General features: G+C 45.1%; 1 protein-coding gene across 5 annotated transcripts in view; it reads left to right on the forward strand.

Moving 5' to 3' along the window:
- Snx30 (sorting nexin family member 30) overlaps positions 1 to 26917 on the forward strand; it is a 129315-nt gene that overhangs the window by 68961 nt on the left and 33437 nt on the right. For all 5 annotated transcript variants that reach the window (XM_063287322.1, XM_063287324.1, XM_063287323.1 and 2 more), the window contains exons 4-7: positions 12574 to 12732; positions 18083 to 18278; positions 19683 to 19882; positions 24987 to 25073. In XM_063287322.1, the coding sequence (XP_063143392.1) occupies positions 12574 to 12732; positions 18083 to 18278; positions 19683 to 19882; positions 24987 to 25073 (642 nt within the window). The remainder of the gene's footprint in view (positions 1 to 12573; positions 12733 to 18082; positions 18279 to 19682; positions 19883 to 24986; positions 25074 to 26917) is intronic.

The following is a 26917-nucleotide window of genomic DNA, read 5'->3' on the forward strand; positions in this document are numbered from 1 at the left end:
CTTAGTCCCTGGAAGCTCTGGTTGCTTGGAATTGTTGTAAATATGGGGCTCGAGCCCCTTCAAGCTCTTCCAGTTCTTTCTCTGATTCCTTCAACCGGGGTCCTATTCTCAGTTCAGTGGTTTGCTGCTGGCATTCGCCTCTGTATTTGCTGTATTCTGGCTGTGTCTCTCAGGAGCGATCTACATCCGGCTCCTGTCGGTCTGCACTTCTTTGCTTCATCCATCTTGTCTAATTGGGTGGCTGTATATGTATGGGCCACATGTGGGGCAGGCTCTGAATGGGTGTTCCTTCAGTCTCTGTTTTAATCTTTGCCTCTCCCTTCCCTGCCAAGGGTATTCTTGTTCCCCTTTTAGAGAAGGAGTGAAGCATTCACATTTTGATCACCCGTCTTGAGTTTCATTTGTTCTAGGCATCTAGGGTAATTCAAGCATTTTGGCTAATAGCCACTTATCAATGAGTGCATACCATGTATGTCTTTCTGTGATTGGGTTAGTTCACTCAGGATGATATTTTCCAGTTCCAACCATTTGCCCACAAATTTCATAAAGTCATTGTTTTTGATAGCTGAGTAATATTCCATTGTGTAGATGTATCACATTTTCTGTATCGATTCCTCTGTTGAAGGGCATCTGGGTTCTTTCCAGTTTCTGGCTATTATAAATAAGGCTGCGATGAACATAGTGGAGCACGTGTCTCTTTTATATGTTGGGGCATCTTTTGGGTATATGCCCAAGAGAGGTCTAGCTGGATCCTCAGGCAGTTCAATGTCCAATTTTCTGAGGAACCTCCAGACTGATTTCCAGAATGGTTGTACCAGTCTGCAACCCCACCAACAATGGAGGAGTGTTCCTCTTTCTCCGCATCCTCGCCAGCATTTGCTGTCACCTGAGTTTTTGATCTTAGCCATTCTCACTGGTGTGAGGTGAAATCTCAGGGTTGTTTTGATTTGCATTTCTCTTATGACTAAAGATGTTGAACATTTCTTTTGTTTTTTTTTTTTTTTATTAACTTGAGTATTTCTTATATACATTTCAAGTGTTATTCCCTTTCCCGGTTTCCGGGCAAACATCCCCCTCCCCCCTCCCCTTCCTTATGGGTGTTCCCCTCCCAACCCTCCCCCCATTGCCGCCCTCCCCCCATAGTCTAGTTCACTGGGGGTTCAGTCTTAGCAGGACCCAGGGCTTCCCCTTCCACTGGTGCTCTTACTAGGATATTCATTGCTACCTATGAGGTCAGAGTCCAGGGTCAGTCCATGTATAGTCTTTAGGTAGTGGCTTAGTCCCTGGAAGCTCTGGTTGCTTGGCATTGTTGTACATATGGGGCTCGAGCCCCTTCAAGCTCTTCCAGTTCTTTCTCTGATTCCTTCAACCGGGGTCCTATTCTCAGTTCAGTGGTTTGCTGCTGGCATTCGCCTCTGTATTTGCTGTATTCTGGCTGTGTCTCTCAGGAGCAATCTACATCTGGCTCCTGTCGGTCTGCACTTCTTTGCTTCATCCATCTTGTCTAATTGGGTGGCTGTATATGTATGGGCCACATGTGGGGCAGGCTCTGAATGGGTGTTCCTTCAGTCTCTGTTTTAATCTTTGCCTCTCCCTTCCCTGCCAAGGGTATTCTTTTTCCTCATTTAAAGAAGGAGTGAAGCATTCACATTTTGATCATCCGTCTTGAGTTTCGTTTGTTCTAGGGATCTAGGGTAATTCAAACATTTGGGCTAATAGCCACTTATCAATGAGTGCATACCATGTATGTCTTTCTGTGATTGGGTTAGCTCACTCAGGATGATATTTTCCAGTTCCAACCATTTGCCTACGAATTTCATAAACTCGTTGTTTTTGATAGCTGAGTAATATTCCATTGTGTAGATGTACCACATTTTCTGTATCCATTCCTCTGTTGAAGGGCATCTGGGTTCTTTCCAGTTTCTGGCTATTATAAATAAGGCTGCGATGAACATAGTGGAGCACGTGTCTCTTTTATATGTTGAGGCATCTTTTGGGTATATGCCCAAGAGAGGTATAGCTGGATCCTCAGGCAGTTCAATGTCCAATTTTCTGAGGAACCTCCAGACTGATTTCCAGAATGGTTGTACCAGTCTGCAATCCCACCAACAATGGAGGAGTGTTCCTCTTTCTCCGCATCCTCGCCAGCATTTGCTGTCACCTGAGTTTTTGATCTTAGCCATTCTCACTGGTGTGAGGTGAAATCTCAGGGTTGTTTTGATTTGCATTTCCCTTATGACTAAAGATGTTGAACATTTCTTTAGGTGTTTCTCAGCCATTCGGCATTCCTCAGCTGTGAATTCTTTGTTTAGCTCTGAACCTCATTTTTTAATAGGGTTATTTGTCTCCCTGCGGTCTAACTTCTTGAGTTCTTTGTATATTTTGGATATAAGGCCTCTATCTGTTGTAGGATTGGTAAAGATCTTTTCCCAATCTGTTGGTTGCCGTTTTGTCCTAACCACAGTGTCCTTTGCCTTACAGAAGCTTTGCAGTTTTATGAGATCCCATTTGTCGATTCTTGATCTTAGAGCATAAGCCATTGGTGTTTTGTTCAGGAAATTTTTTCCAGTGCCCATGTGTTCCAGATGCTTCCCTAGTTTTTCTTCTATTAGTTTGAGTGTGTCTGGTTTGATGTGGAGGTCCTTTATCCACTTGGACTTAAGCTTTGTACAGGGTGATAAGCATGGATCGATCTGCATTCTTCTACATGTTGACCTCCAGTTGAACCAGCACCATTTGCTGAAAATGCTATCTTTTTGAACATTTCTTTAGGTGTTTCTCAGCCATTCGGCATTCCTCAGCTGTGAATTCTTTGTTTAGCTCTGAACCCCATTTTTTTTTTTATTTTTTTATTTTATTTACTTATTTATTAGTGAGTCCAAACTACTCTTTTTTTTTTTTTATTAACTTGAGTATTTCTTATATACATTTCAAGTGTTATTCCCTTTCCCGGTTTCCGGGCAAACATCCCCCTCCCCCCTCCCCTTCCTTATGGGTGTTCCCCTCCCAACCCTCCCCGCATTGCCGCCCTCCCCCCATAGTCTAGTTCACTGGGTGAACCCCATTTTTTAATAGGGTTATTTGTCTCCCTGCGGTCTAACTTCTTGAGTTCTTTGTATATTTTGGATATAAGGCCTCTATCTGTTGTAGGATTGGTAAAGATCTTTTCCCAATCTGCTGGTTGCCGTTTTGTCCTAACCACAGTGTCCTTTGCCTTACAGAAGCTTTGCAGTTTTATGAGATCCCATTTGTCGATTCTTGATCTTAGAGCATAAGCCATTGGTGTTTTGTTCAGGAAATTTTTTCCAGTGCCCATGTGTTCCAGATGCTTCCCTAGTTTTTCTTCTATTAGTTTGAGTGTGTCTGGTTTGATGTGGAGGTCCTTGATCCACTTGGACTTAAGCTTTGTACAGGGTGATAAGCATGGTTCGATCTGCATTCTTCTACATGTTGACCTCCAGTTGAACCAGCACCATTTGCTGAAAATGCTATCTTTTTTCCGTTGTATGGTTTTGGCTCCTTTGTCAAAAATCAAGTGACCATAGGTGTGTGGGTTCATTTCTGGGTCTTCAATTCTATTCCATTGGTCTATCTGTTTGTCTCTGTACCAATACCATGCAGTTTTTATCACTATTGCTCTGTAATACTGCTTGAGTTCAGGGATAGTGATTCCCCCTGAAGTCCTTTTATTGTTGAGGATAGCTTTAGCTATCCTGGGTTTTTTGTTATTCCAGATGAATTTGCAAATTGTTCTGTCTAACTCTTTGAAGAATTGGATTGGTATTTTGATGGGGATTGCATTGAATCTGTAGATTGCTTTTGGTAAAATGGCCATTTTTACTATATTAATCCTGCCAATCCATGAGCATGGGAGATCTTTCCATCTTCTGAGGTCTTCTTCAATTTCTTTCTTCAGAGTGTTGAAGTTCTTATTGTACAAATCTTTTACTTGCTTGGTTAAAGTCACACCGAGGTACTTTATATTATTTGGGTCTATTATGAAGGGTGTCGTTTCCCTAATTTCTTTCTCGGCTTGTTTCTCTTTTCTGTAGAGGAAGGCTACTGATTTATCTGAGTTAATTTTATACCCAGCCACTTTGCTGAAGTTGTTTATCAGATTTAGTAGTTCTCTGGTGGAACTTTTGGGATCACTTAAATATACTATCATATCATCTGCAAATAGTGATATTTTGACTTCTTCTTTTCCGATCTGTATCCCCTTGACCTCCTTTTGTTGTCTGATTGCTCTGGCTAGAACTTCAAGACCTATATTGAATAAGTAGGGAGAGAGTGGGCAGCCTTGTCTAGTCCCTGATTTTAGTGGGATTGCTTCAAGTTTCTCTCCATTTAGTTTAATGTTAGCAACTGGTTTGCTGTATATGGCTTTTACTATGTTTAGGTATGGGCTTGAATTCCTATTCTTTCCAGGACTTTTATCATGAAGGGGTGTTGGATTTTGTCAAATGCTTTCTCAGCGTCTAATGAAATGATCATGTGGTTTTGTTCTTTCAGTTTGTTTATATAATGGATCACGTTGATGGTTTTCCGTATATTAAACCATCCCTGCATGCCTGGGATGAAGCCTACTTGATCATGGTGGATGATTGTTTTGATGTGCTCTTGGATTCGGTTTGCCAGAATTTTGTTGAGTATTTTTGCGTCGATATTCATAAGGGAAATTGGTCTGAAGTTCTCTTTCTTTGTTGTGTCTTTGTGTGGTTTAGGTATAAGAGTAATTGTGGCTTCGTAGACGGTATTCGGTAGTGATCCATCTGTTTCAATTTTGTGGAATAGTTTGGATAATATTGGTATGAGGTCTTCTATGAAGGTCTGATAGAATTCTGCACTAAACCCGTCTGGACCTGGGCTCTTTTTGCTTGGGAGACCTTTAATGACTGATTCTATTTCCTTAGGAGTTATGGGGTTGTTTAACTGGTTTATCTGTTCCTGATTTAACTTTGGTACCTGGTATCTGTCTAGGAAATTGTCCATTTCCTGTAGATTTTCAAGTTTTGTTGAATACAAGCTTTTATAGTAAGATCTGATGATATTTTGAATTTCCTCTGAATCTGTAGTTATGTCTCCCTTTTCCTTTCTGATTTTGTTAATTTGGACACACTCTCTGTGTCCTCTCGTTAGTCTGGCTAAGGGTTTATCTATCTTGTTGATTTTCTCAAAGAACCAACTTTTGGTTCTGTTGATTCTTTCTATGGTCCTTTTTCTTTCTACTTGGTTGATTTCAGCTCTGAGTTTGATTATTTCCTACCTTCTACTCCTCCTGGGTGAATTTGCTTCTTTTTGTTCTAGAGGTTTTAGGTGTGCTGTCAAGCTGCTGACATATGCTCTTTCCTGTTTCTTTCTGCAGTCACTCAGCGCTATGAGTTTTCCTCTTAGCACAGCTTTCATTGTGTCCCATAAGTTTGGGTATGTTGTACCTTCATTTTCATTAAATTCTAAAAAGTCTTTAATTTCTTTCTTTATTTCTTCCTTGACCAGGTTATCATTGAGTAGAGCACTGTTCAATTTCCACGTATATGTGGGCATTCTTCCCTTATTGTTATTGAAGACCAGTTTTAGGCCGTGGCGGTCCGATAGCACGCATGGGATTATTTCTATCTTTCTGTACCTGTTGAGGCCCGTTTTTTGACCAATTATATGGTCAATTTTGGAGAAAGTACCATGAGGAGCTGAGAAGAAGGTATATCCTTTTGCTTTAGGATAGAATGTTCTATAAATATGTGTTAAGTCCATTTGGCTCATGACTTCTCTTAGTCTGTCTACGTCTCTGTTTAATTTCTTTTTCCATGATCTGTCCATTGATGAGAGTGGGGTGTTGAAATCTCCTACTATTATTGTGTGAGGTGCAATGTGTGTTCTGAGCTTTAGTAAGGTTTCTTTTACGTATGTAGGTGCCCTTGTATTTGGGGCATAGATATTTAGGATTGAGAGTTCATCTTGGTGGATTTTTCCTTTGATGAATATGAAGTGTCCTTCCTTATCTTTTTTGATGACTTTTAGTTGAAAATTGATTTTATTTGATATTAGAATGGCTACTCCAGCTTGCTTCTTCCGACCATTTGCTTGGAAAGTTGTTTTCCAGCCTTTCACTCTGAGGTAGTGTCTGTCTTTGTCTCTGAGGTGTGTTTCCTGTAGGCAGCAGAATGCAGGGTCCTCGTTGCGTATCCAGTTTGTTAATCTATGTCTTTTTATTGGGGAGTTGAGGCCATTGATGTTGAGAGATATTAAGGAATAGTGATTATTGCTTCCTGTTCTATTCATATTTGGATGTGAGGTTATATTTGTGTGCTTTTCTTCTCTTTGTTTTGTTGCCAAGACGATTAGTTTCTTGCTTCTTCTAGGGTATAGCTTGCCTCCTTATGTTGGGCTTTACCATTTATTATCCTTTGTAGTGCTGGATTTGTAGGAAGATATTGTGTAAATTTGGTTTTGTCATGGAATATCTTGGTTTCTCCATCTATGTTAATTTTGAGTTTTGCAGGATACTGTAACCTGGGCTGGCATTTGTGTTCTCTTAGCGTCTGTATGACATCTGTCCAGGATCTTCTGGCCTTCATAGTTTCTGGCGAAAAGTCTGGTGTGATTCTGATAGGTCTGCCTTTATATGTTACTTGACCTTTTTCCCTTACTGCTTTTAATATTCTTTCTTTATTTTGTGCATTTGGTGTTTTGACTATTATGTGACGGGAGGTGTTTTTTTTCTGGTCCAATCTATTTGGAGTTCTGTAGGCTTCTTGTATGTCTATGGGTATCTCTTTTTTTAGGTTAGGGAAGTTTTCTTCTATGATTTTGTTGAAGATATTTACTGGTCCTTTGAGCTGGGAGTCTTCACTCTCTTCTATACCTATTATCCTTAGGTTTGATCTTCTCATTGAGTCCTGGATTTCCTGTATGTTTTGGACCAGTAGCTTTTTCTGCTTTACATTATCTTTGACAGTTGAGTCAGTGATTTCTATGGAATCTTCTGCTCCTGAGATTCTCTCTTCCATCTCTTGTATTCTGTTGGTGAAGCTCATATCTACAGCTCCTTGTCTCTTCTTTTGGTTTTCTATATCCAGGGTTGTTTCCATGTATTCTTTCTTGATTGCTTCTATTTCCATTTTTAATTCCTTCAACTGTTTTATTGTGTTCTCCTGGAATTCTTTCAGGGATTTTTGTGACTCCTCTCTCTGGGCTTCTACTTGTTTATTTATGATTTCCTGGAATTCTTTCAGGGATCTTTGTGATTCCTCTCTGTAGGCTTCTACTTGTTCTCTAACGGAGTTCTTCACGTCTTTCTTGAAGTCCTCCAGCATCATGATCAAATATGATTTTGAAACTAGATCTTGCTTTTCTGGTGTGTTTGGATATTCCGTGTTTGCTTTGGTGGGAGAATTGGGCTCCGATGATGCCATGTAGTCTTGGTTTCTGTTGCTTGGGTTCCTGCGCTTGCCTCTCGCCATCAGATTATCTCTAGTGTTACTTTGTTCTGCTATTTCTGACAGTGGCTAGACTGTCCTATAAGCCTGTGTGTCAGGAGTGCTGTAGACCTGTTTTCCTGTTTTCTTTCAGCCAGTTATGGGAACAGAGTGTTCTGGTTTCGGGCGTGTAGTTTTTCCTCTCTACAGGTCTTCAGCTGTTCTTGTGGGCCTGTGTCTTGAGTTCACCAGGCAGGTCACTTGCAGCAGAAAAGTTGGTCTTACTTGTGGTCCCGATGCTCAAGTTTGCTCTCGGGGTGATGCCCTCAAGCTCTCTGTGGCGGCAGCAACCAGGAAGATCTGTGCCGCCATTTCCGGGAGCTTCAGTGCACCAGGGTTCCAGATGGCGTTTGGTGTTTTCCTCTGGCGTCCGAGATGTGTGCAGAGTGCAGTCTCTTCTGGTTTCCCAGGTGTGTCTGCCTCTCTGAAGGTTTAGCTCTCCCTCCCACGGGATTTGGGTGCAGAGAACTGTTTATCTGTTCTGTTCCTTCAGGTTCCGGCGGTGTCTCAGGCACAGGGGTCCTGCCGCTCCTGGTAAAATTACTTTTTGGGGCAGGGGATTTTATTTTACCTTTTTCTTTTCGACTGTGTTGGGGATCGAACCAAGGGGCCTCATCCTTTTTACCGGGCTTTGGCCTGAGCTCTTTTTTAGCGCACACTCAAGTGCACACCATGCTGTTCACTAGAGAGGCTATTCATGTACAGCGGTGTATGTATGTAAGCTAAGCAGTCCCCTCCCATACCGTCCCCCGCCCCAGACAACCAGCATCCTTTGCTGTGCCTCTCTGCCTGTGCCCGCCGGCCTCACCACTGCTTTGCTCACTCCAGCTCGCTGCACAGCAGACAACACGGACGGTTAGACGGGCATGCGCAGGCTTGGGAGGTGACTTACATTCATCTATCGAACACTTTGGTGTTGAGTTCTACTTGCAAAATGAAGGTTTGTTTTTCTTGAAGGACAGACTATGTATTTGCTATGGCGCCTTCTTCTCACTGGAATTAATGATCAGAGTTTGTATTGCAACAACCGTTTCCCCAATGTAAAATGATTTCTTTTTCTACCCAACCCCACTTTTTAAATAAATATTTACTTCAGTTTTATTCACGTGTGTACCTATGTATGTGCCATCTGCCGTGTGTATGCAGATGCCATGGAGTCCAGCAGTAGGCATTTGTGTCCCCTGGAGCAGTGCCGGGAGCAGTGAGTGTTTTTGTCCAGTGAACTCTCTAGCCTCGCCTCCCTCCTTCTTTGAGGCACTTTTAGATTACTCAGGAGGGACATTAATAGTAAGATGCTGATTGAACTTGCAAGTATTTTGAATTAACATAGGGTTGGCAGTTACTGTCCTTAATGGCTTGGCTTTTAATCTTGATGCTCCTTTATTCGGCAGTGGTTTCTATCAAGTTTCTATCAAGGTTTGGAAGGTACAGGTGTGAGTGATGGCGCGCGTGCTCGGGAAGCTTTTGTTGAATGCAGGCAAGAGTTCAGACTCAGACAAAAAGTTGGACATTCCTCTCTTACTGAGCAGTTGCATATAGATTTCCTACTTTTAGAAATAATCTTCTCCGTGGTAATGTATAGGAAATACACTTTTATTTCAGATCACAGGCCAGGTTTAGAAGCTAAGAGCATTTGGAACATACCCCACAGACTCCCAAGTACCATGTGTAATGTGAGTGTTTTGAAATTAAACCCTGACGTTTCCAATGGAGTCTTGTAGTAATGTGCAAGCAGGCTCTTTTTAGACCCCAACATTCACCTGTACAAATACTTGTGGATGCTGGTTTGTTTTTGAGATAGGGACCTGTTATGTAGCTCAATCTGGCTATGCAACCCAGTACAGTCTTAGGTTTTTCTTGCCTTAATCTTCTGAATGTTGAGATTATGCGTGTGTGTGTGTGTGTGTGTGTGTGTGTGTGTGTGTGTGTGTGTGTGTTACAGCATATAAGTTCATTATGGCTTTGATTCAGCCCCTGATAATTAGGGCGGGCATCTTGCCATGTGCTTGTTGGCTGTTTGTAGGCTGGGGAAGTCGCTGAGCTTCATCACTGCCCCTGTTCATTCACTTTTAAAACGCGTTTATAATACTTTTATTATATTAATCACTGTGCATGTGGACATGAGGTCTGGCACATAGGGGATTTCATACAGGCACACGGGGTCTCCTGAACATTCCACCTTCCATTAGCACCATTCATTCTCTTTTACAGATTCGTGTCGTCTACACATACATGATTTTGCTCACGTATGTATAAAATCTGGATGCCACAGACGAGAAAGCGAGCATGTGATACTTGTTTTTCTGAGACTGGCTTGATCCACTCACTATGCTTAGTTATCTGCAGTCTCCCGTAAATAACATAACTTCTGTGGCTGAAGAAGACACGCTGTGTGCACAGCACATTTCCCTCGTCCTTTCTCCTGCGCCCCTAGCTTAGCTGTGGGAATGGTCTGTGTGCGTTGGCTCACAGTGTTCTGACAGACACCTGCTGCATAGCAGGGTTATTTTTTTAAAGATATATTTATTTTTTTTGTGTCTGTGAGTACACTGTATCTGTCTTCAGACACACCAGAAGAGGACATCAGATCCCATTACAGATGGTTGTGAGCCACCATGTGGTTGCTGGGATTTGAACTCAGGACCTCTGGAAGAGCAGTCAGTGCTCTTAACCACGGAGCCATCTCTCCAGCCCCATAACAGGGTTATTTAGTAGATCTGTTTTCAGGTTGGTTTTTTTTTTTAACAGATTTTTATACATAGATTAAACACATTAATGATTAGCTCTGAATCACGAATAATGCATTGGTATCAAGGAAAGAAATAAAAGCAAGTCCCCTTGGCGTTATTTAGCCAGGAGTGGTCCATATTTAATCCTCTACTTTATGTTCCCTGTGTCTTCTGCCCTCTGTTGTATGATCTGAATCTGTGCCTGCCTGAAGGCTGTCTTGTTAACCTGTCCCTGTGTCTGGGTCTTCTGTGCCTGTCAGTTGTATGAGCTGTGTCTGTGCTTGAACAAAGGACTTCATTCTGTCTTTGTTCAGCAGCACAGAAAGCATCACATGGGAAGGAATGGGCTACTTTACAGACATCCTTGACAGAGTTTTACAAGGAATGACATCACTGGCGCCAACTGAAGAGACAGTAGACAATACTATGTTTAGCGACCGGTATCCATGCATGCTGCACTCAGTCTTTTTGGTAGATTTTAGAAAGTTGCTTCCAGTCTCTGTGTTTACTGCATTCAGCACATGACACACATGCATCATTCTGAGTCAGGGGCATGGAGGCATATATCATTTTAGGTTACAGCTATGTGTTAGTTTAGATCATAAATGCAGATTACATGGAAAGCCCAAGGCAAGTGAGATGGTTGTTACATTGTTCCCTAAAGGCTGGCTAAAGAGCTTGAGCTCAGTAGGCTAGCAGTCAAGACTTAGGTGGTCTTGGGTGTGTTGTTAATCTGGCTGTGTGGTCCAGCAAAAGTCCCAGACTCGTAAAATACAAGAGATATTTTCAGGACTTGGGATGGTTTCGTTTGTTGTTTTGGTTTTGAGACAGTCTTACTGTGCAACCTTGGCTGGCCTGGAACCCTGAGATCTGCCTGCCTCTGCCTTCTGGAGTGCAGGATTAAAGGCGTTATTTTACTGTCAAGGGAAGGCAGCTTTTAGTTTACTGCAGAAATTCCACTGGGTTCCATAACAGAATGGTTCACCTTCCTATAGCAGTAGGCAGATAAGGCTCCCTCTTCTCTACATCCTCCCGAACTTTTTTTTTTTTGTCAGAACCCAGGTATTTTTGCATTAGCAGTCACTTTTCCCTGTGGTGGAGTAAGAGAGAAACCTTTAACCATTCACTTGAGCAAGCTACCAAGGAAATAAATTGAAGATCAAAGGTCCCTGGGTGAGCAGGTAATTTAAAGTGTTTAACAGATTTATGATAGAAAAATGTGACTAAATGAGAGAAGCAAAGTTACATTTTTTTTTCTTTTCTTTTTTTTCGGAGCTGGGGATCGAACCAGGCCTAAATCCCCAACCCCGCAAAGTTACATTTGATTACAAACCTAAAAGGGAAATCAAGACCGGTCTTCAGGTCTGGGAGCCTGCCTACTTCTTTATTTCTTTATTTACTGTGCTCTTGTACCCTTTGAACTGAAACAAAATCTTAATCTACTTTAATAATTTTTTGTGTGCTCAATATGTCTGCCTCCCCCCCTGAAGTGTATCTGTGTGTGTATGTGTGTGCATAGGTAGCTAGTGTAGGTACGCGTGTGTCTCTGGCTGTGTGTGTGTAGGACTGCCCTGGGTGTTGTTCCTCTGGCATTTTCTACCCCTTTCCTTTCTTTCTTTTCTTTTCTTTTCTTTTTTTTTGGTGGGAGAGTGGGGGTAGGGTGGACATGCAGTCTTTCACAGGGCAGTAGCTTACTGAGTGGGCAGAGCTGGCAGCCCAGCGCCCCAGGGATCTGCCTGCCTCTGCAGCCTCAGCACTGTGTCACAAATACACACTGCTACACCTGGCCTTCACGTTAACGTGGGTTCTGGGACTTGAACTCAGATCCCTGTGCTCGTACAGTAGGTACTTTACCAACTACAGTGTCTGCCCAGTCATCGCTCTCTTTTCTGAGACATTGTCTTCCACCTTTCTGTCTGTATCTTCTCTGCATATGTAAAGACAGGACGGCTGCATTCACTGAACGGGTGTTGGCTTCTCAGGCAGGGGCGGTGCGAGTGTTCTGTGCTGACAGGGCACTGCAGCGACATGTCCCATGAATCTTCGTTGATGGTAGCATAAAGGCCTAACAGATTAAACACTGGCTGGAAGTGAAGCTCAGTCGGTAAGTGCTTGGCATAAGTTAATGCAGTCTCAGTCTGAAGACCAGGCAGAAGTTGGGTCAGCTTCAGGCACACATCGAGTTCGAAGTTAACCTAGACTACGTGAGATCCTGCCTCAAAAAAAAAAGCAGACAAAAAAACCAAGTGACACCAACACCAACACTTGGACAGCCGGCTGTAGGAATTTGGTGGCCTGGTGAGCTTTTCTTGCTTAATTACTTATTCTTGATTACATCTTGATGACTGTATTTTTCTCCTGTTCCATAGCCACTTCCTGAGAAGTTTGTGGTGAAGGGTGTCGTGGATCGTTTTTCAGAAGAGTTTGTGGAGACCAGAAGAAAAGCGTTGGACAAATTCCTAAAAAGGATTACAGATCACCCAGTGCTCTCTTTCAATGAACACTTCAATGTGTTCCTCACTGCTAAGGTACAGGCAGAGTTTTGTGTGTGTTGCTGAAAATGCTTGTTCTTTGGCTCCTTCTTAAATGCTCTGCTCTCTGATGAGCCACTTCCACGAGGGGTCCTCTGATGTGGGCATCATAAAGGCTCTCCCTCTGCTTTCTCAGTGCCCATCGCATTGGCACCGGTTCTTTTAGAACCCAGCAGAGGACTAGGCTGCCTCCCACCCTCCTCCACCCCAGCAGTAGCAATGAAAGTCAGTATTCTCTCTTGCCAAAAGTACAAGTGGCCATTACACATTCCTGACAGTGTTGGCAGGTTGGTAGGCTTATTAACAATAGGCAAAAAGAGAGAGAATACAGGATGTTTGGTAGCAGTGTTCTCCAGGGCTGCCAAGATGGTTCAGTGGGTCAAGTATCCACTACAGCAGCCTAAGGAGCCAAGTCCTCTCTTCGGACTTGTAAAGGTGAAAAGACTTGGTTCTACAAGGTTGTCGTCTGACCACCACATGCCTGCCACCCACACAGCAAGGTGTGCACAAAGGCCCCTGCGCCCAGAGTGCTAAGGAACCGGGAGTAGTAGAGGGGAAGAGGAGTTACCTGGTTTTCAGCCAGAAGGTGGGGAGTGGACACTGTTAAGCATCTCACGCCTTTTTTTCTGTTTGTGGAGGTCATCCACCTTTTGCTGTAGAGACAGACCTCACCCAAATCACCCAAAAATGTTTATCTCAGACTCTTTCCCCACCAGACTGTTAATCTTGAGTTCCCAGTTAATAGGACCCATTCTTAGAGGAAATGTCACATGTACTTTATGGCCTCTATGCTACGTTGGTCAGAAGCACAGCAGATTCCAAAGCTTTTAACTACAGACCCCACCCCCTCGGGTGTCTGTCGGATTTGTGAGGGGGGGTCTGTGCAGTCACAGCGCAAGCTTTATTGTGCGCCTAGAATTGGAGTGACTTTCCTGGAAACTTTTCCCTAAAGTGTAAAGTGTGCCAGTCTTGTGCCCACCATGAATGGCATCAGACTCCCCAAGCTTGGTCCAGGTCGGTGATGTCCCTCAGAGCCGAGTTTTCATTGTCACCTCTTCATGGTCACTTCCCTGCCTGAGACCTGCAGAGCAGCACTCAGGAGCCTTGAAAGTAACCGGCCTCATAGTTTTAGACAAGGAAACTGAAGTTCAGAGAGGTCAAACTCATTCAGTCTGCACCACTGGTTCTGGAAGTCGGATCCCGTGGCTCGTAAGGCCTCGGTTTCCAGCTGTATCACAAGGCCTGGCCGTTGCTTGCCAACAACTCTTCCTCTTAGGTGTTTTCCAGTCACTGCCAGAAAAACAGTTGGCTGCCAGTGCTTCACTGGCTTCATGCTTCGCCTGCTGCTGGCAGCACTGACCTGAAATCTAAGAAGTCCACCCATACCGTGCAGAAATGGGCCACATGTCCACACTCTCAGGAAGCCTAGCTTCTCCCTACCCAACCCATTTAGTTTCAGGTCCATGCACTCAAGCCATATATACTACGTTCTAATGACAAAGGTGCTGAAGTCTAGGTTTGTTTTTGTTTTGTTTTTTTGTTTTGTTTCGTTTTGTTTTTTTTGGTTAAAATTACAAGAAAACAGAGACATGTGTACAGATGGCAACTGTTGACATTTAAGGCTCCAGAAGATTCTGTTCTCCACTCAGGGAAACTACCTGGCAAAGGCCGAAGGCTTCCTTTTAGCTTCAGTTGGTGGCTGCCCATGCACTGCCCCCCACAGGTTGAACCTGTTCAAATGTAAGCATTTCCCACTACACTGATACTTGGGTGTGGTTCTTCAGTTCTTGTTTCCACAAAGTGTAATTGGTTCTGAGGTTGCAGGTCCTTTGTTCCGAAGCCCCAAGCCAACCTCATTACTGAGTGAAGTAGGAGAGGGCTGTGGTGTGGATTCCTGGTCATTAGGATCTGCGTGGAGAGTGAGTGGGAGATTGTGTGTATCTTGGAGAGAGATGAATTGAGATTCCTGGGCTAAACAGTATGATAAAGATTTTTTTTTAAAAGATGTATTAATAAGGTCCTTCAGAATCTCCATCAAAATCCAGTTTCATGTAAGGGAATGCAAGAGATCAGTCCTTAAATCAACAAGTTCTGCCTGGGCTTGGGGTGGCGAACACATTTAATTCCGGCACTTGGGAGGTGGAGGCAGAAAGATTAGGAAATCATCCTCAACTACATAGTGAATCAAAGGCCAGCCTGAGCTAGACCACCACCACACCACCACCACCACCACCACCACCACCACCACCCCCCCACACCCTACACCCCACCACCACCATCACCACCCCACACCCTACACCCCACCACCATCATCACCACCACCATCACCACCCCACACCCTACACCCCACCACCACCACCACCACCACCACCACCACCACCATCACCACCACCACCCCACACCCTACACCCCACCACCCCTATCTGAAGAAAAAGAACTTCTGTTCTTAGAAAGCTGAAACTCTCTACTCATGAGTAGAGGGTTTCTTCCCACTAACCCTCCTGTGTTCTTCTTTAACATATTGTTGTGTGAACTTCCCTGGAGGGAGGTGTCAACATTTATTATTTCCCAAGATAGGAGACCAATGACAGACCAATATAATGATTCCTCCAGAGCGGAGCCAGTCAATTGGGTTTTATCTACAGCCCACAGGGAAGGGGCTACTTACAGGAGCGTGTGTGACTGAAACAGCCTCACAACAGTCTCACCCAAGTGTAGGTCATGACTTCCTGTAGCTGCACAGATGAATACTCCCTCCCATTAGCTTCTGTGCTACGTATATGCTCACGCCAAGTACCAAGGAGGGTTACACACAGGCCAGGGAGGTCTAGGAAGGAATGGCTAGAGTCTCAGGTATGGGTCTGATGATCTTCCTCCTATGATAGCAACAGGCCCCATCTTGACAAGGGTCCCTTGAGTAGTCACAGCTGCCGGAGTCAGGCACTAAGCTGGGAAGGGAAGTGTTTTACAGTGTGCAGTGAGGCCAAGATCTTAGATGAAGCACTTAGAGGCAGCATTTACAAGACAGTCCTCTGGGTGATAGCATGTTCTCATCCCAAACTAGTCAAGCCCCCGAGAAGAAGCCGGTGGTTCTGGGAGAGTGTAAGAAAGCTCAGTGGGAACCGATTGGAAGTCATGGGATCAGGAGGCTTGTTTCCCTGACAGGGAACGCTGTGCAGTGTTTGGTTGTTGCTGTTTTGAGATAGGGACTGTGGTAGTTGGAATAAGAGAATGTCCCCATAGGTTCATAGATTTGAATGCTTAATCATCAGAGAGTGGCACTGTTTGAAAAGGATTGGGAGGTGTGGCCTTGTTGGAGGAAGTGTAACACTTGAGGTGGCAGGCTTTGACATTTCAAAAGCCCACGCCAGACCCAGTGTCTGTCAGTCTGTCCCCCAACCCCAACCGGTAGATCAGGATCTGTCTGTCTGTCTATCTGTCTTTTCCAGTGGATCAGGATGTAATTCTCAGCTGCTTCTTCAGCACCATGCATGTCACTGTGCTCCTTGCTATGACAGTACTGCTCTACACCACAGAAACTGCAAGCAAGCCCCAGTCGAATGCCTTCTTTTATAAGAGTTGCCTTGGTCTTGGTGTCTCTTCACAGCAGCAGAACAGAGATGACAGCAGGACTCACTCTGTAGCCTGTGCTAGCTTGAGTGCCTGATCCTTTTTCTCAGCCCTGGTGCTGGAATGACCTGCATGTACCACCAGCTCAGTCCTAAGAGCTGTTTGCTTGTTTGTTTGGTGGGTTGGTTTGAGGCACAGGGTCTTACTATGTAGGCCAGGCTGTCCTTGAACTCAGAGATTCACTGCCGCTACCTCCTGGTATAGTTAGTGCCAATTGTAACCTCTTGTTTTTCTGCCTGTCAACTTTGTTCCTAGAAACAGTGACTCTGAGACAATATTTCATGAATAAATGCCAAGGCCAAAGCTTTGCTTGTTCCCCAACTAGCTCTTCGCTTAATTACTTATTCATTCTGTTCTGAGTCTTGCCAAGTGGCTGGTTACCTGGTCCTCAGTTTCATGTGACTGTTTTCTGGGTCTGGGGCAAATCTTTACACATCTGACTCTGTTTCCAGAATCCTCTCTGTGTACTAGAACTTCCGCCTCCCTATTTCCTGCCTGAGCTAGCAGGCCATAGGCTTTTTATTGACAGGTAGATGCTTCCACACACAGAATAAAAGATTCCCTCTACACCTGAGTGCTAGGACCAAAGGCAGAAGCCACCATGCTGTGTGCTTTGTCTTTTAAAATTCAGTACAAGAAGTTTAAAGGCCCAACCCACTTCCCACTTTTGCCTTGACCCACAGGAAATTCTGAATTTAGGATGTGTCCACAGGGTCAGTTGTGCTCAGTCTTCTAGCGTGCTCCTCTGACTTCTCAGCTCCCTCCTCTCACCCTCCTGTGTCCCTAGTTGGGTTTGAGTGAGGAATGAAATGACCCTCAGGCATTTAATTTTGTCTTAAAGACAGCATGGTGAATTTTTGCCAGAGGTTTTAAAAATTGTGGTAGAGTGTTGTATTTAAAGTCGGGGAGCATTGAACTATTGCAGTAGTTCCTAATGCCGGAACCCTTAATACAGCTTCTTATGTTGTAGAGATACCACAACCAAACAGCTACGTTCCCTGCTACTTTATAACTAATTTTGCTGCTGTTATGACTCAGTGTATAAATATCTGATATGCAGGACCCCTGTGAAAGGTCATTTGACACCCCTCCCAAGGGGTCACCACCCATAGGTTGAGAGCCACTGGCCTGGAGAGTCTGGGGGCCAGCCATGTTGACATGTGACATGAGCATGTGGATATGAGTCTGGGGGCAGGGCAGTCTGCTGTAGAATGCTCTCCTTCTTGTCACAGTAGCTGTGACTTTCTGCAAGTATGGAGCCTGGTGACTACTGATAGATCCCATCCTAGGTGGGCATGTGTGTGGTGGAGGGCTTTGTGGACTCACTTCCTCTCAGCCACTCCCTTCTTACTTCACAGCTAGCTGTGTATAATTCTTCCTAGTTCTGTGTGGCCTCGTGGCCTTGGGAGATGCTAGTGTATATAGACTCTGGACATTTGGCCGAGGGAGATACCTATCTTTGCAGCTTTGAGGAAGTCGTCATTCATGCTGGGATGAGACTTTCCTGTTGCAGGCTCCTCCGTTTGAACTTTAGACTTACACTCTGCTTTGCCTATAAGGGCAGGCAGGTGTTTGTTTGGCCTCCACAGGAAAAGAGTTCCCACAGTGACCCCAACAGCTCCTGCCTTCTAGTTCTTCCTTCTAATGAGACACTGCCTTCGGAAGCTGGTTCCCTCAGCCCTGGCTGGTGACTGAGAGGTTACGTTGTTGTCTGCAGGACCTGAATGCCTACAAGAAGCAGGGGATAGCACTGCTGACCAGAGTGGGGGAGTCGGTCAAGCATGTCACTGGAGGCTACAAGCTGCGGAGTCGGCCTCTGGAGTTTGCAGCCATCGGTGACTACTTAGACACTTTTGCACTCAAACTGGGAACCATTGATCGGATAGCCCAGCGGATCATCAAAGAAGAAATAGGTGAGCTCTTTGTTGAGATTGGCGGTGCCCAGAGTGTCAGGAATGACGTGCATTATGCTGGCTTGAAGTAACCTGCAGACACTCTGCAGTGACAGAACCAGGCCTCGTTCTGCATAAAAAACAGATACCAAGAGGGAGGGGTTAGTGGTGCCTGGAGGTGCTTTGCACTCAGTCCTTGTCGTTTTGCACTCAGCGTCTGTTTGCTGTTCCCATGCCCTCCTGCACGGAGGATGATTACAGAAATAAGCATAGCCGAGAGATGGCTCAAAAGAAGAATGTGTTGCCATGTTTGCCAAGGTTGTGACCCAGTGAGCTTTCGAGCTTACTGTCTGCTCCTCCCTGCCTACATCACCTCACATCCTCTCCTCTGACCTGGGGAGTTGCTCACACCTGAGGCTGTCCTTGTCACCACCACTGCCTGTCTACCCTCCTCCTTCCATGGTCGCCTGATTGACCTTGTCCCCTTACATGGGTGTAGGCAGACACACTGAGCAGCATGACAATCATGCTGAGACATGAGGCACATCACACAGGCCTGTTCAGTTAAACACGGCAGCCATTTTCTGTCAAATGACAGGGACCCCGAGCAAATGGGGGGCTGGGTTTACTCTTGTAGGGTGAAGAAATAATTTTTTTTCTTGTTCCCTAAAACCACTGGTAGACAGGAGCATTGAGGAGGGAGTGAGTCTGCCTCTGTGAGACCACATCTCTTCTAGCAGCATGTTCCCATAACCCCATTGTTTTCTTCCATTGCCTCTGATTTTTTTCCTTTAAAAAAAGCCCCCACCCTCAAGTACTAGAGAAACTAGTACTTGAGTACTAGAGTACTAGAAATGACTCAAGTTAAGGACACCTGTTGCTCTTGAAAAAGACCTGCATTCAGTTCCTACCACCTACATCGTGGCTCACAACCATCTATAACTCCAGTCCCGGGGGATATGAGGCCTCTGAACATATATGAAAGTCTCCCCCAGGGGTTGGGGATTTAGCTCAGTGGTAGAGCGCTTGCCTAGGAAGCGCAAGGCCCTGGGTTCGGTCCCCAGCTCCAAAAAAAAAGAACCAAAAAAAAAAAAAAAAAAAAAAGAAAGTCTCCCCCATTGCTTTCCAAAACATTTCACTTGCAGCATGAGTGAAGAATTATTTTTGAAGAAGTTCACTGGATTGGCTCTTAACTATTTTCACCCATAAGGTATTTAGGTTCCTATTAACAAGAATCCTAGATTTGTATGCTAGTGATAACTTACACTAGCTTGTAGGTATTAAAAATGTCAGGAGAATATGTCTAGGAAAGAGAGGAGCCAAGGCTGTGCGTTCTACCGCAGAGAGGTCTGGGCTGTGGATCCCTAAATCAGTGACACCAGTGAGTGCTCCCCAGGCAGATACCATTGCCTTCTCTTCCTGTAGAGTACCTCGTGGAGCTGAGGGAGTATGGGCCTGTGTATTCCACGTGGAGCGCCTTGGAAGGTGAGCTGGCGGAGCCCCTGGAGGGTGTGTCAGCCTGCATTGGGAACTGCTCCACAGCCTTGGAAGAGCTGACGGATGACATAACAGAAGAGTTTCTGCCTGTGCTCAGGGAATACATTCTATACTCTGACTCCATGAAGGTAAGCTGGCTTGCTTTTTGCACATTCACCAAAAGCCTATGAATTATTCCCTGTGTGCATGTGGTGTACATCCCTCCTTTCTATTTGGGAAATCTAATACCAAGGTCAAATAAATAGGACGTCGTATGCTGAACAGAGGGTGTGAATTAAATGGAGGAAATTTTCTCAGTGTTCGAATACTGCAAAAATAATACTGCTGCTAACAGGAGAGGGACGCTGTGGAGGAAGGATGGTCAGATAACTTAGGGGATTAAGAACACAGTCTGTGGGGGTGGAGAGATGGCTCAGTGGTTAGGCACACTGGCTGCACTCGCAGAGGACCTGGCTTCAATTCCCAGCACCTACTTGGTGGCTCTCGATTGTTCGTAGATCCAGTCTCCAGAATCCCTTTCCAGCCTCCTCAGGCCACAGGCACTTATAAGCTGCACAGACATAGCCGGCAAATCACCCATATTGCCTACGAATTTAGTTAAAAGTATATGGTTTGTTAAATAAGATTAGTAAAGTTGGAAACCGCAGTTTGAGGAAATCTTAAAAAGTAAGACCAAAAAAAAGTTGTTTGCTGGTGAACACAACTGCAAGCAGAGAAAGGAGCCAGGCAGAGAAAGAAAGGTCTGCCTTCCAACAGTATGAAAGCTCTGTTTGGAAGTCCACTTCCAAGCAGCCTTCCAAGGATGGCCCCGAACTCCAATCCTCCCACTTCCAGACAGATACATCCTGTGTTAACTGCAGTTGCACAGAGGTACAGGTGTGCCCCTGCCTAGCCCAGAGGCCTGGTTGGCAATTATTGGAATAGAGCTTGAAAAACCAAAACTTCTGACCCAAACCTGCAGCTTACTTCATCTGTTACGTTGCTTTTTAGCACAGATACAGATAGGGAGATGAAAGGAGGGGCAAGTATAGGAGGCATCCTGAGTTATTTTAAATGGACCAAATGTTTTCACTTTGCTTACAAGGTGTCTTCGTCAGGGTTTGTATCCTGCACAAACACCATGACCAAGAAGCAGGTTGGGGAGGAAAGGGTTTATTCAGCTTACACTTCCACATTGCTGTTCATCACCAAAGGAATTCAGGACCGGAACTCATACAGGTCAGGAGGCAGGAGCTGATGCAGAGGCCATGGAGGGATGCTTCTTACTGGCTTGCTTCCCCTGGCTTGCTCAGCTTGCTCTCTTATAGAACCCAAGACCACCAGCCCAGGGACGGCACATCCACAAGGGGCCCTCCCACCCTTGATGATTAATTGAGAAAATGCCTCACAGCTGGATCTCATGGAGGCATTTCCTCAAGGGAGGCTCCTTTTTCTGTGATAACTCCAGCTTGGGTCAAGTTGACACACAGAACCAGCCAGAACACAAGGGTAACAGTGCTTGTTTTTGTAAACAAAAAGTGACTTTCACAATCCCTGGGGTTTGTGTGGACTGGACTCTTGTACACACTTCATCAAGATGCTCCCCAACCTCACTCAGACAGAATGCAATAAGCACACAGTTTAGGGCTTTTCGAGCCTAGCACGTGGCAAGTATGTTAATGATATACATTTGTGGTTAGAGCAGGATTTTAAATTGCTGGTAGCAAAGATCTACCTGGTATCTAAAACACCGACTGCAGTGTGGGGCTGGGTTTCGGGAGCAGCCGAAGGCACGGCAGGAAGTAGGGGGTTGTTCCTCCTCTTCACCCCGTGTACTGGGATGAAGCATTGTACTGAGTTTCTAACCACGGGTCCCCATAATACTGCAGTCAGGTTAGTGGGGCAGGAAGGAGGATTGCCCACAGTGTGGTGGGGGAAGGGCATGGTGCAGAGGAAGTGTTGATTGGCAGCCTCTGAAGTGGAGCTCTGCCCAGTGCAAGCTGAGGTAAGCCAGCTAATAAAGGAGGAGACTGCTCAGGGACGTGCGGGGTGACCCACAGCAGAGCCTGCATTGTTGAGGCACAAGGTGCTTGGATAAGATTTTCAGTCAGTGATCCATGTCTTCATTGGCACCCTTGTGAATTCATGCTGCCTAAAAATCTGTTTCCATGTTTTACTTCTCTAAGAGTCTTTTCAAAAAAGCTTTCTGATCTTTTATTTTGAGACAAGATCTCTGCATATAGCCCTGGCTGGCCTGGAGCTCTCTGTACAGACCAGGCTCCCTTGAATTTACAGAGTACAGAGCTCCTTCTGCGTCTGCCTTCTAAGTGCTGGGATTAAAGATGTACAGTACCATGCCTACAAACATTCTGCTGTTTGTATTTGTGTGAGAGCCTTGGAGTTTGCTAGGAAAAGGGAAATGGAGAGTTTACTGGAGGCCTGTTTGCTCTCCTCTCCTGCACATGCTGGGTAGCCTGCAGGGTTCAGCAGGTCCCGCTGTCTTTGCCTCCATGGTAGTTACTGGTACTAGCTTTGAATGAACCAGAGTGAGCCTTTGAGGAAGCCTCGTTCCCTTCCCACAGCTTGTGAGCTCACAGCCTCAGTAGAGGAAGGCGTGGCCTTAGCTTGGGGAGATGTATTGTGATCTCTGGTGTATTCCACAACTGTGGAATTTTCTTGGAGAAAACCCAGTGCTGATATTGGAAGTCAAATTGCAGAATATGCCTGTGGTTCCTCCAGGTCGCTTTGTTCCACATTGTAGGCCATTTGCCACAAGCCTGTCATGATTGACAGTTCTAAGTCTCCTACTGGTACTCTTGGTGCATTGCAAACGTTTTAGATGATGTATTATGTTTGTATTGTTTGATGAATCTTTGTAGAAAATTTCCAACATGTCCAGAGTGGGTGGGAGTGAGAGTAGCAGAAACAGGATGGTTACTGGGGTTTGCAGAGGGAAAGACAGAAGAGAAATTAAAAAAACAGTTTCTTAAACTGTGGTCACATATTCAGTAGTGCTCAAATTGTCTCACAATCTTTATAGTCCTTCCCCCCAAATCCATCGGAATCCTTATATTTATTGATAGGTTTCTTAAATATTATATAATTTCTTCCCATTTTTAATTTTTTTCCCCTCAGTGTGTTCTTGTTAAACTGAGCAGTAAGCTGAGTCTCTTCAGTGAACAGAACACTAGTGAAGCTCCAGGTTTTTAGGACCAGTTAGTCTTGCTGACGTGCTCTACTTCTGAACCTCTATCCAAGACAAGCTCATTCTGTCTCAAATTAAATTCACCCTGTCCCCAAACCCTCAGTCCTGCCCACATTTGGTGACACATCATGTTGCCTCCAATACGGTCTCCTTGTTTGTTTCTGCCCCTTTTTGATGAATCAGGATACTGAAAGGCAGAAATAGGGTGGAACGCTCGTGACACGGAGAGAGTCTCAGGTTGAGGGGACTCTTGGCTTTTACCCCATTATATGGGGTCAACCCTCTCTAACTGTCAAAGGCTGGTTTGGCCAGTTGTATCCACAGAGACTGTGTTATTGGAGTGGGGAGCCATCTTTAACATGGCCAGCAGTGTGTAGAGAAGGTGCCCAGCCTTCAGCATGGCTGACGTATAGTCAGACTGTGAAGTCAGAAGACGGTGGAAACTGAGTTGCTGCTGTCCTGCCAGCCAGCAGTGTGGCCTCAGACAGGTCCCATATTGTCACCATGTCAAGTGTCCTCATTTAGACAGTTGGTTCTAGGTCCCTCGCCTCCGCCAGGTGGTTGGCAGCTTCGATGCTGTTCAGGGATCTGGGATGATGCAAGCCCAGGTCTTCCCATAGCCTGCTCATGAAGACAACATCCCGTTTGCTCCAGGTGAGCTGGGGTGGCATAGGCTCATAGGAGAGCAGCTCAGACAGGCAGAAAGCAAGATCTGAGGTCCTCTTGCCCTCCTTGTGGAATGGCATGAATAGTTGGACTATGGTAACCATCCAGGGTGATGCATCTTCTCTCACATCCCCCTTCAGGACTCTAGGCATCCTCAAGTGACCAAGTGACATGGTAAACAAGAGAGAGAACCACACTGTGGACTTACAGTCCCAAGGCATTGTCTTAAGAACGCTGGTTCTGAGATTCTTGTCACACCAACAGGCTACACGTCTGTGTAGCGTCATTCCCTGACAGGCTAGACTGAAAATGCTGCTTTCCCCAGTAAGATGTGCAGCATTCCGTGGAGGGGGTGTGTGTACACATGCACACACACCCATTTCTTCAGTCACACGAGCCTCATGTCAGGTATTCTGTAGGCAGATGGGGCTAGTAACGGCTGTGTTAGAGCCGTTTCTGTCAGCACAGAAAGCTCTGTTGGTGATTCTTGAGTGTGTGGGGAGAAAGTGAATGGGAGGTGAGTGATGGCAGGTTCTAATCTTCGCTGCATGCTGTGTTAGGAGGTCCCTGTGTGGAATTTATGATTGGAAACTGTCTTGGTGACCTGTGGGCTGAGGACTGAGTGTCCTTATGCCTTTCCCCACATCTCTGTCCCTCTCAGGCTGGATGTCACTGGGCCCATTTGCTGCCCCTCCTTGCAAGCTGGCTGTATGAGTTGAAGAACTCAGAGTTCTTGTACACACATCCCCTCAGATATCAGGATCTCTCTCAGACTGAACCCTCACATAGGGACCCAGAATATAGAACAAACAAGTGGCTAATGGAACGATGGGCAGATCAATCTACCAGGGATCAGCCAACAGATCAGAGTCAAGACTTCCCGTAGTCATTCTATAGCATAGTGAGGGTAGCCGATTAGTGTATTTATGAAAACTGCTGAGAGGAGATTTAAATAAGTATGAAGTAATGTATCTTAAGCAGCTCAATTTAGCCATACCATAATATGCATGTATTTTAGAACACTTCGTGGCAGAGTAAATATGTATGAATTTTGTCAATTCCTAAGATTTTTTTCACTGAACTCAGAGACAGCCCTGCATTTTAAGCATAAAGCTTAGCATTTACCTGAGGACTTTGTATGTGGTTAAGCTGAGAGCCCCGCAATATGGCAGTATCCCCGACTTGCTCTTCCCAAAATTTGTTGCTGTCACCATCTGGTGGGTTTCTTGCCTCCTGCCCTTAGAGCTGGTGTTATGAGTAGCTTCTGGACCATAATCCCTGTCCTGGGGCACAAGGCCGGGCCCAGGGCACTGTGATTTGGCAAGGGCTTGAAGATGGAGGCCCCTTCGAAGACATTGTGTGCTTCTCTCTACCTTCCACAGGGTGTGTTGAAGAAGAGGGACCAAGTTCATGCAGAGTATGAAGCCAAACTGGAAGCTGTGGCTCTGAGGAAAGAAGATCGCCCCAAGGTAAGGACAACACCCAGCCAAGGGTGGTTTGGGGGCTGCAGGCTCCCCGCTGATGCTGACTCTCATTCTTAGAGTGAAGAGTAGATTCTGCCTCTACCCATCGGGTGTTCTGTTTCTTTTTTTTTTTTTTTTTTTCATTTTTTTTTTTTTTATTAACTTGAGTATTTCTTATATACATTTCAAGTGTTATTCCCTTTCCCGGTTTCCGGGCAAAATCCCCCTCCCCCCTCCCCTTCCTTATGGGTGTTCCCCTCCCAACCCTCCCCCCATTGCCGCCCTCCCCCCATAGTCTAGTTCACTGGGGGTTCAGTCTTAGCAGGACCCAGGGCTTCCCCTTACACTGGTGCTCTTACTAGGATATTCATTGCTACCTATGGGGTCAGAGTCCAGGGTCAGTCCATATATAGTCTTTAGGTAGTGGCTTAGTCCCTGGAAGCTCTGGTTGCTTGACATTGTTGTACTTTTGGGGTCTCGAGCCCCTTCAAGCTCTTCCAGTTCTTTCTCTGATTCCTTCAACGGGGGACCTATTCTCAGTTCAGTGGTTTGCTGCTGGCATTCGCCTCTGTATTTGCTGTATTCTGGCTGTGTCTCTCAGGAGCGATCTACATCCGGCTCCTGTCGGTCTGCACTTCTTTGCTTCATCCATCTTGTCCAATTGGGTGGCTGTATATGTATGGGCCACCTGTGGGGCAGGCTCTGAATGGGTGTTCCTTCAGTCTCTGTTTTAATCTTTGCCTCTCCCTTCCCAGCCACGGGTACTCTTTTTCCTCATTTAAAGAAGGAGTGAAGCATTCACATTTTGATCATCCATCTTGAGTTTCGTTTGTTCTAGGGATCTAGGGTAATTCAAGCATTTGGGCTAATAGCCACTTATCAATGAGTGCATACCATGTATGTCTTTCTGTGATTGGGTTAGCTCACTCAGGATGATATTTTCCAGTTCCAACCATTTGCCTACGAATTTCATAGACTCGTTGTTTTTGATAGCTGAGTAATATTCCATTGTGTAGATGTACCACATTTTCTGTATCCATTCCTCTGTTGAAGGGCATCTCGGTTCTTTCCATTTTCTGGCTATTATAAATAAGGCTGCGATGAACATAGTGGAGCACGTGTCTCTTTTATATGTTGAGGCATCTTTTGGGTATATGCCCAAGAGGTATAGCTGGATCCTCAGGCAGTTCAATGTCCAATTTTCTGAGGAACCTCCAGACTGATTTCCAGAATGGTTTTACCAGTCTGCAATCCCACCAACAATGGAGGAGTGTTCCTCTTTCTCCACATCCTCGCCAGCATCTGCTGTCACCTGAGTTTTTGATCTTAGCCATTCTCACTGGTGTGAGGTGAAATCTCAGGGTTGTTTTGATTTGCATTTCCCTTATGACTAAAGAAGTTGAACATTTCTTTAGGTGTTTCTCAGCCATTCGGCATTCCTCAGCTGTGAATTCTTTGTTTAGCTCTGAACCCCATTTTTTAATAGGGTTATTTGTTTCCCTGCGGTCTAACTTCTTGAGTTCTTTGTATATTTTGGATATAAGGCCTCTATCTGTTGTAGGATTGGTAAAGATCTTTTCCCAATCTGTTGGTTGCCGTTTTGTCCTAACCACCGTGTCCTTTGCCTTACAGAAGCTTTGCAGTTTTATGAGATCCCATTTGTCGATTCTTGATCTTAGAGCATAAGCCATTGGTGTTTTGTTCAGGAAATTTTTTCCAGTGCCCATGTGTTCCAGATGCTTCCCTAGTTTTTCTTCTATTAGTTTGAGTGTGTCTGGTTTGATGTGGAGGTCCTTGATCCACTTGGACTTAAGCTTTGTACAGGGTGATAAGCATGGATCGATCTGCAT

Source organism: Rattus norvegicus, chromosome 5 (assembly GCF_036323735.1).
Source record: "Rattus norvegicus strain BN/NHsdMcwi chromosome 5, GRCr8, whole genome shotgun sequence".
NCBI classification, from domain to species: Eukaryota; Metazoa; Chordata; class Mammalia; order Rodentia; family Muridae; genus Rattus; species Rattus norvegicus.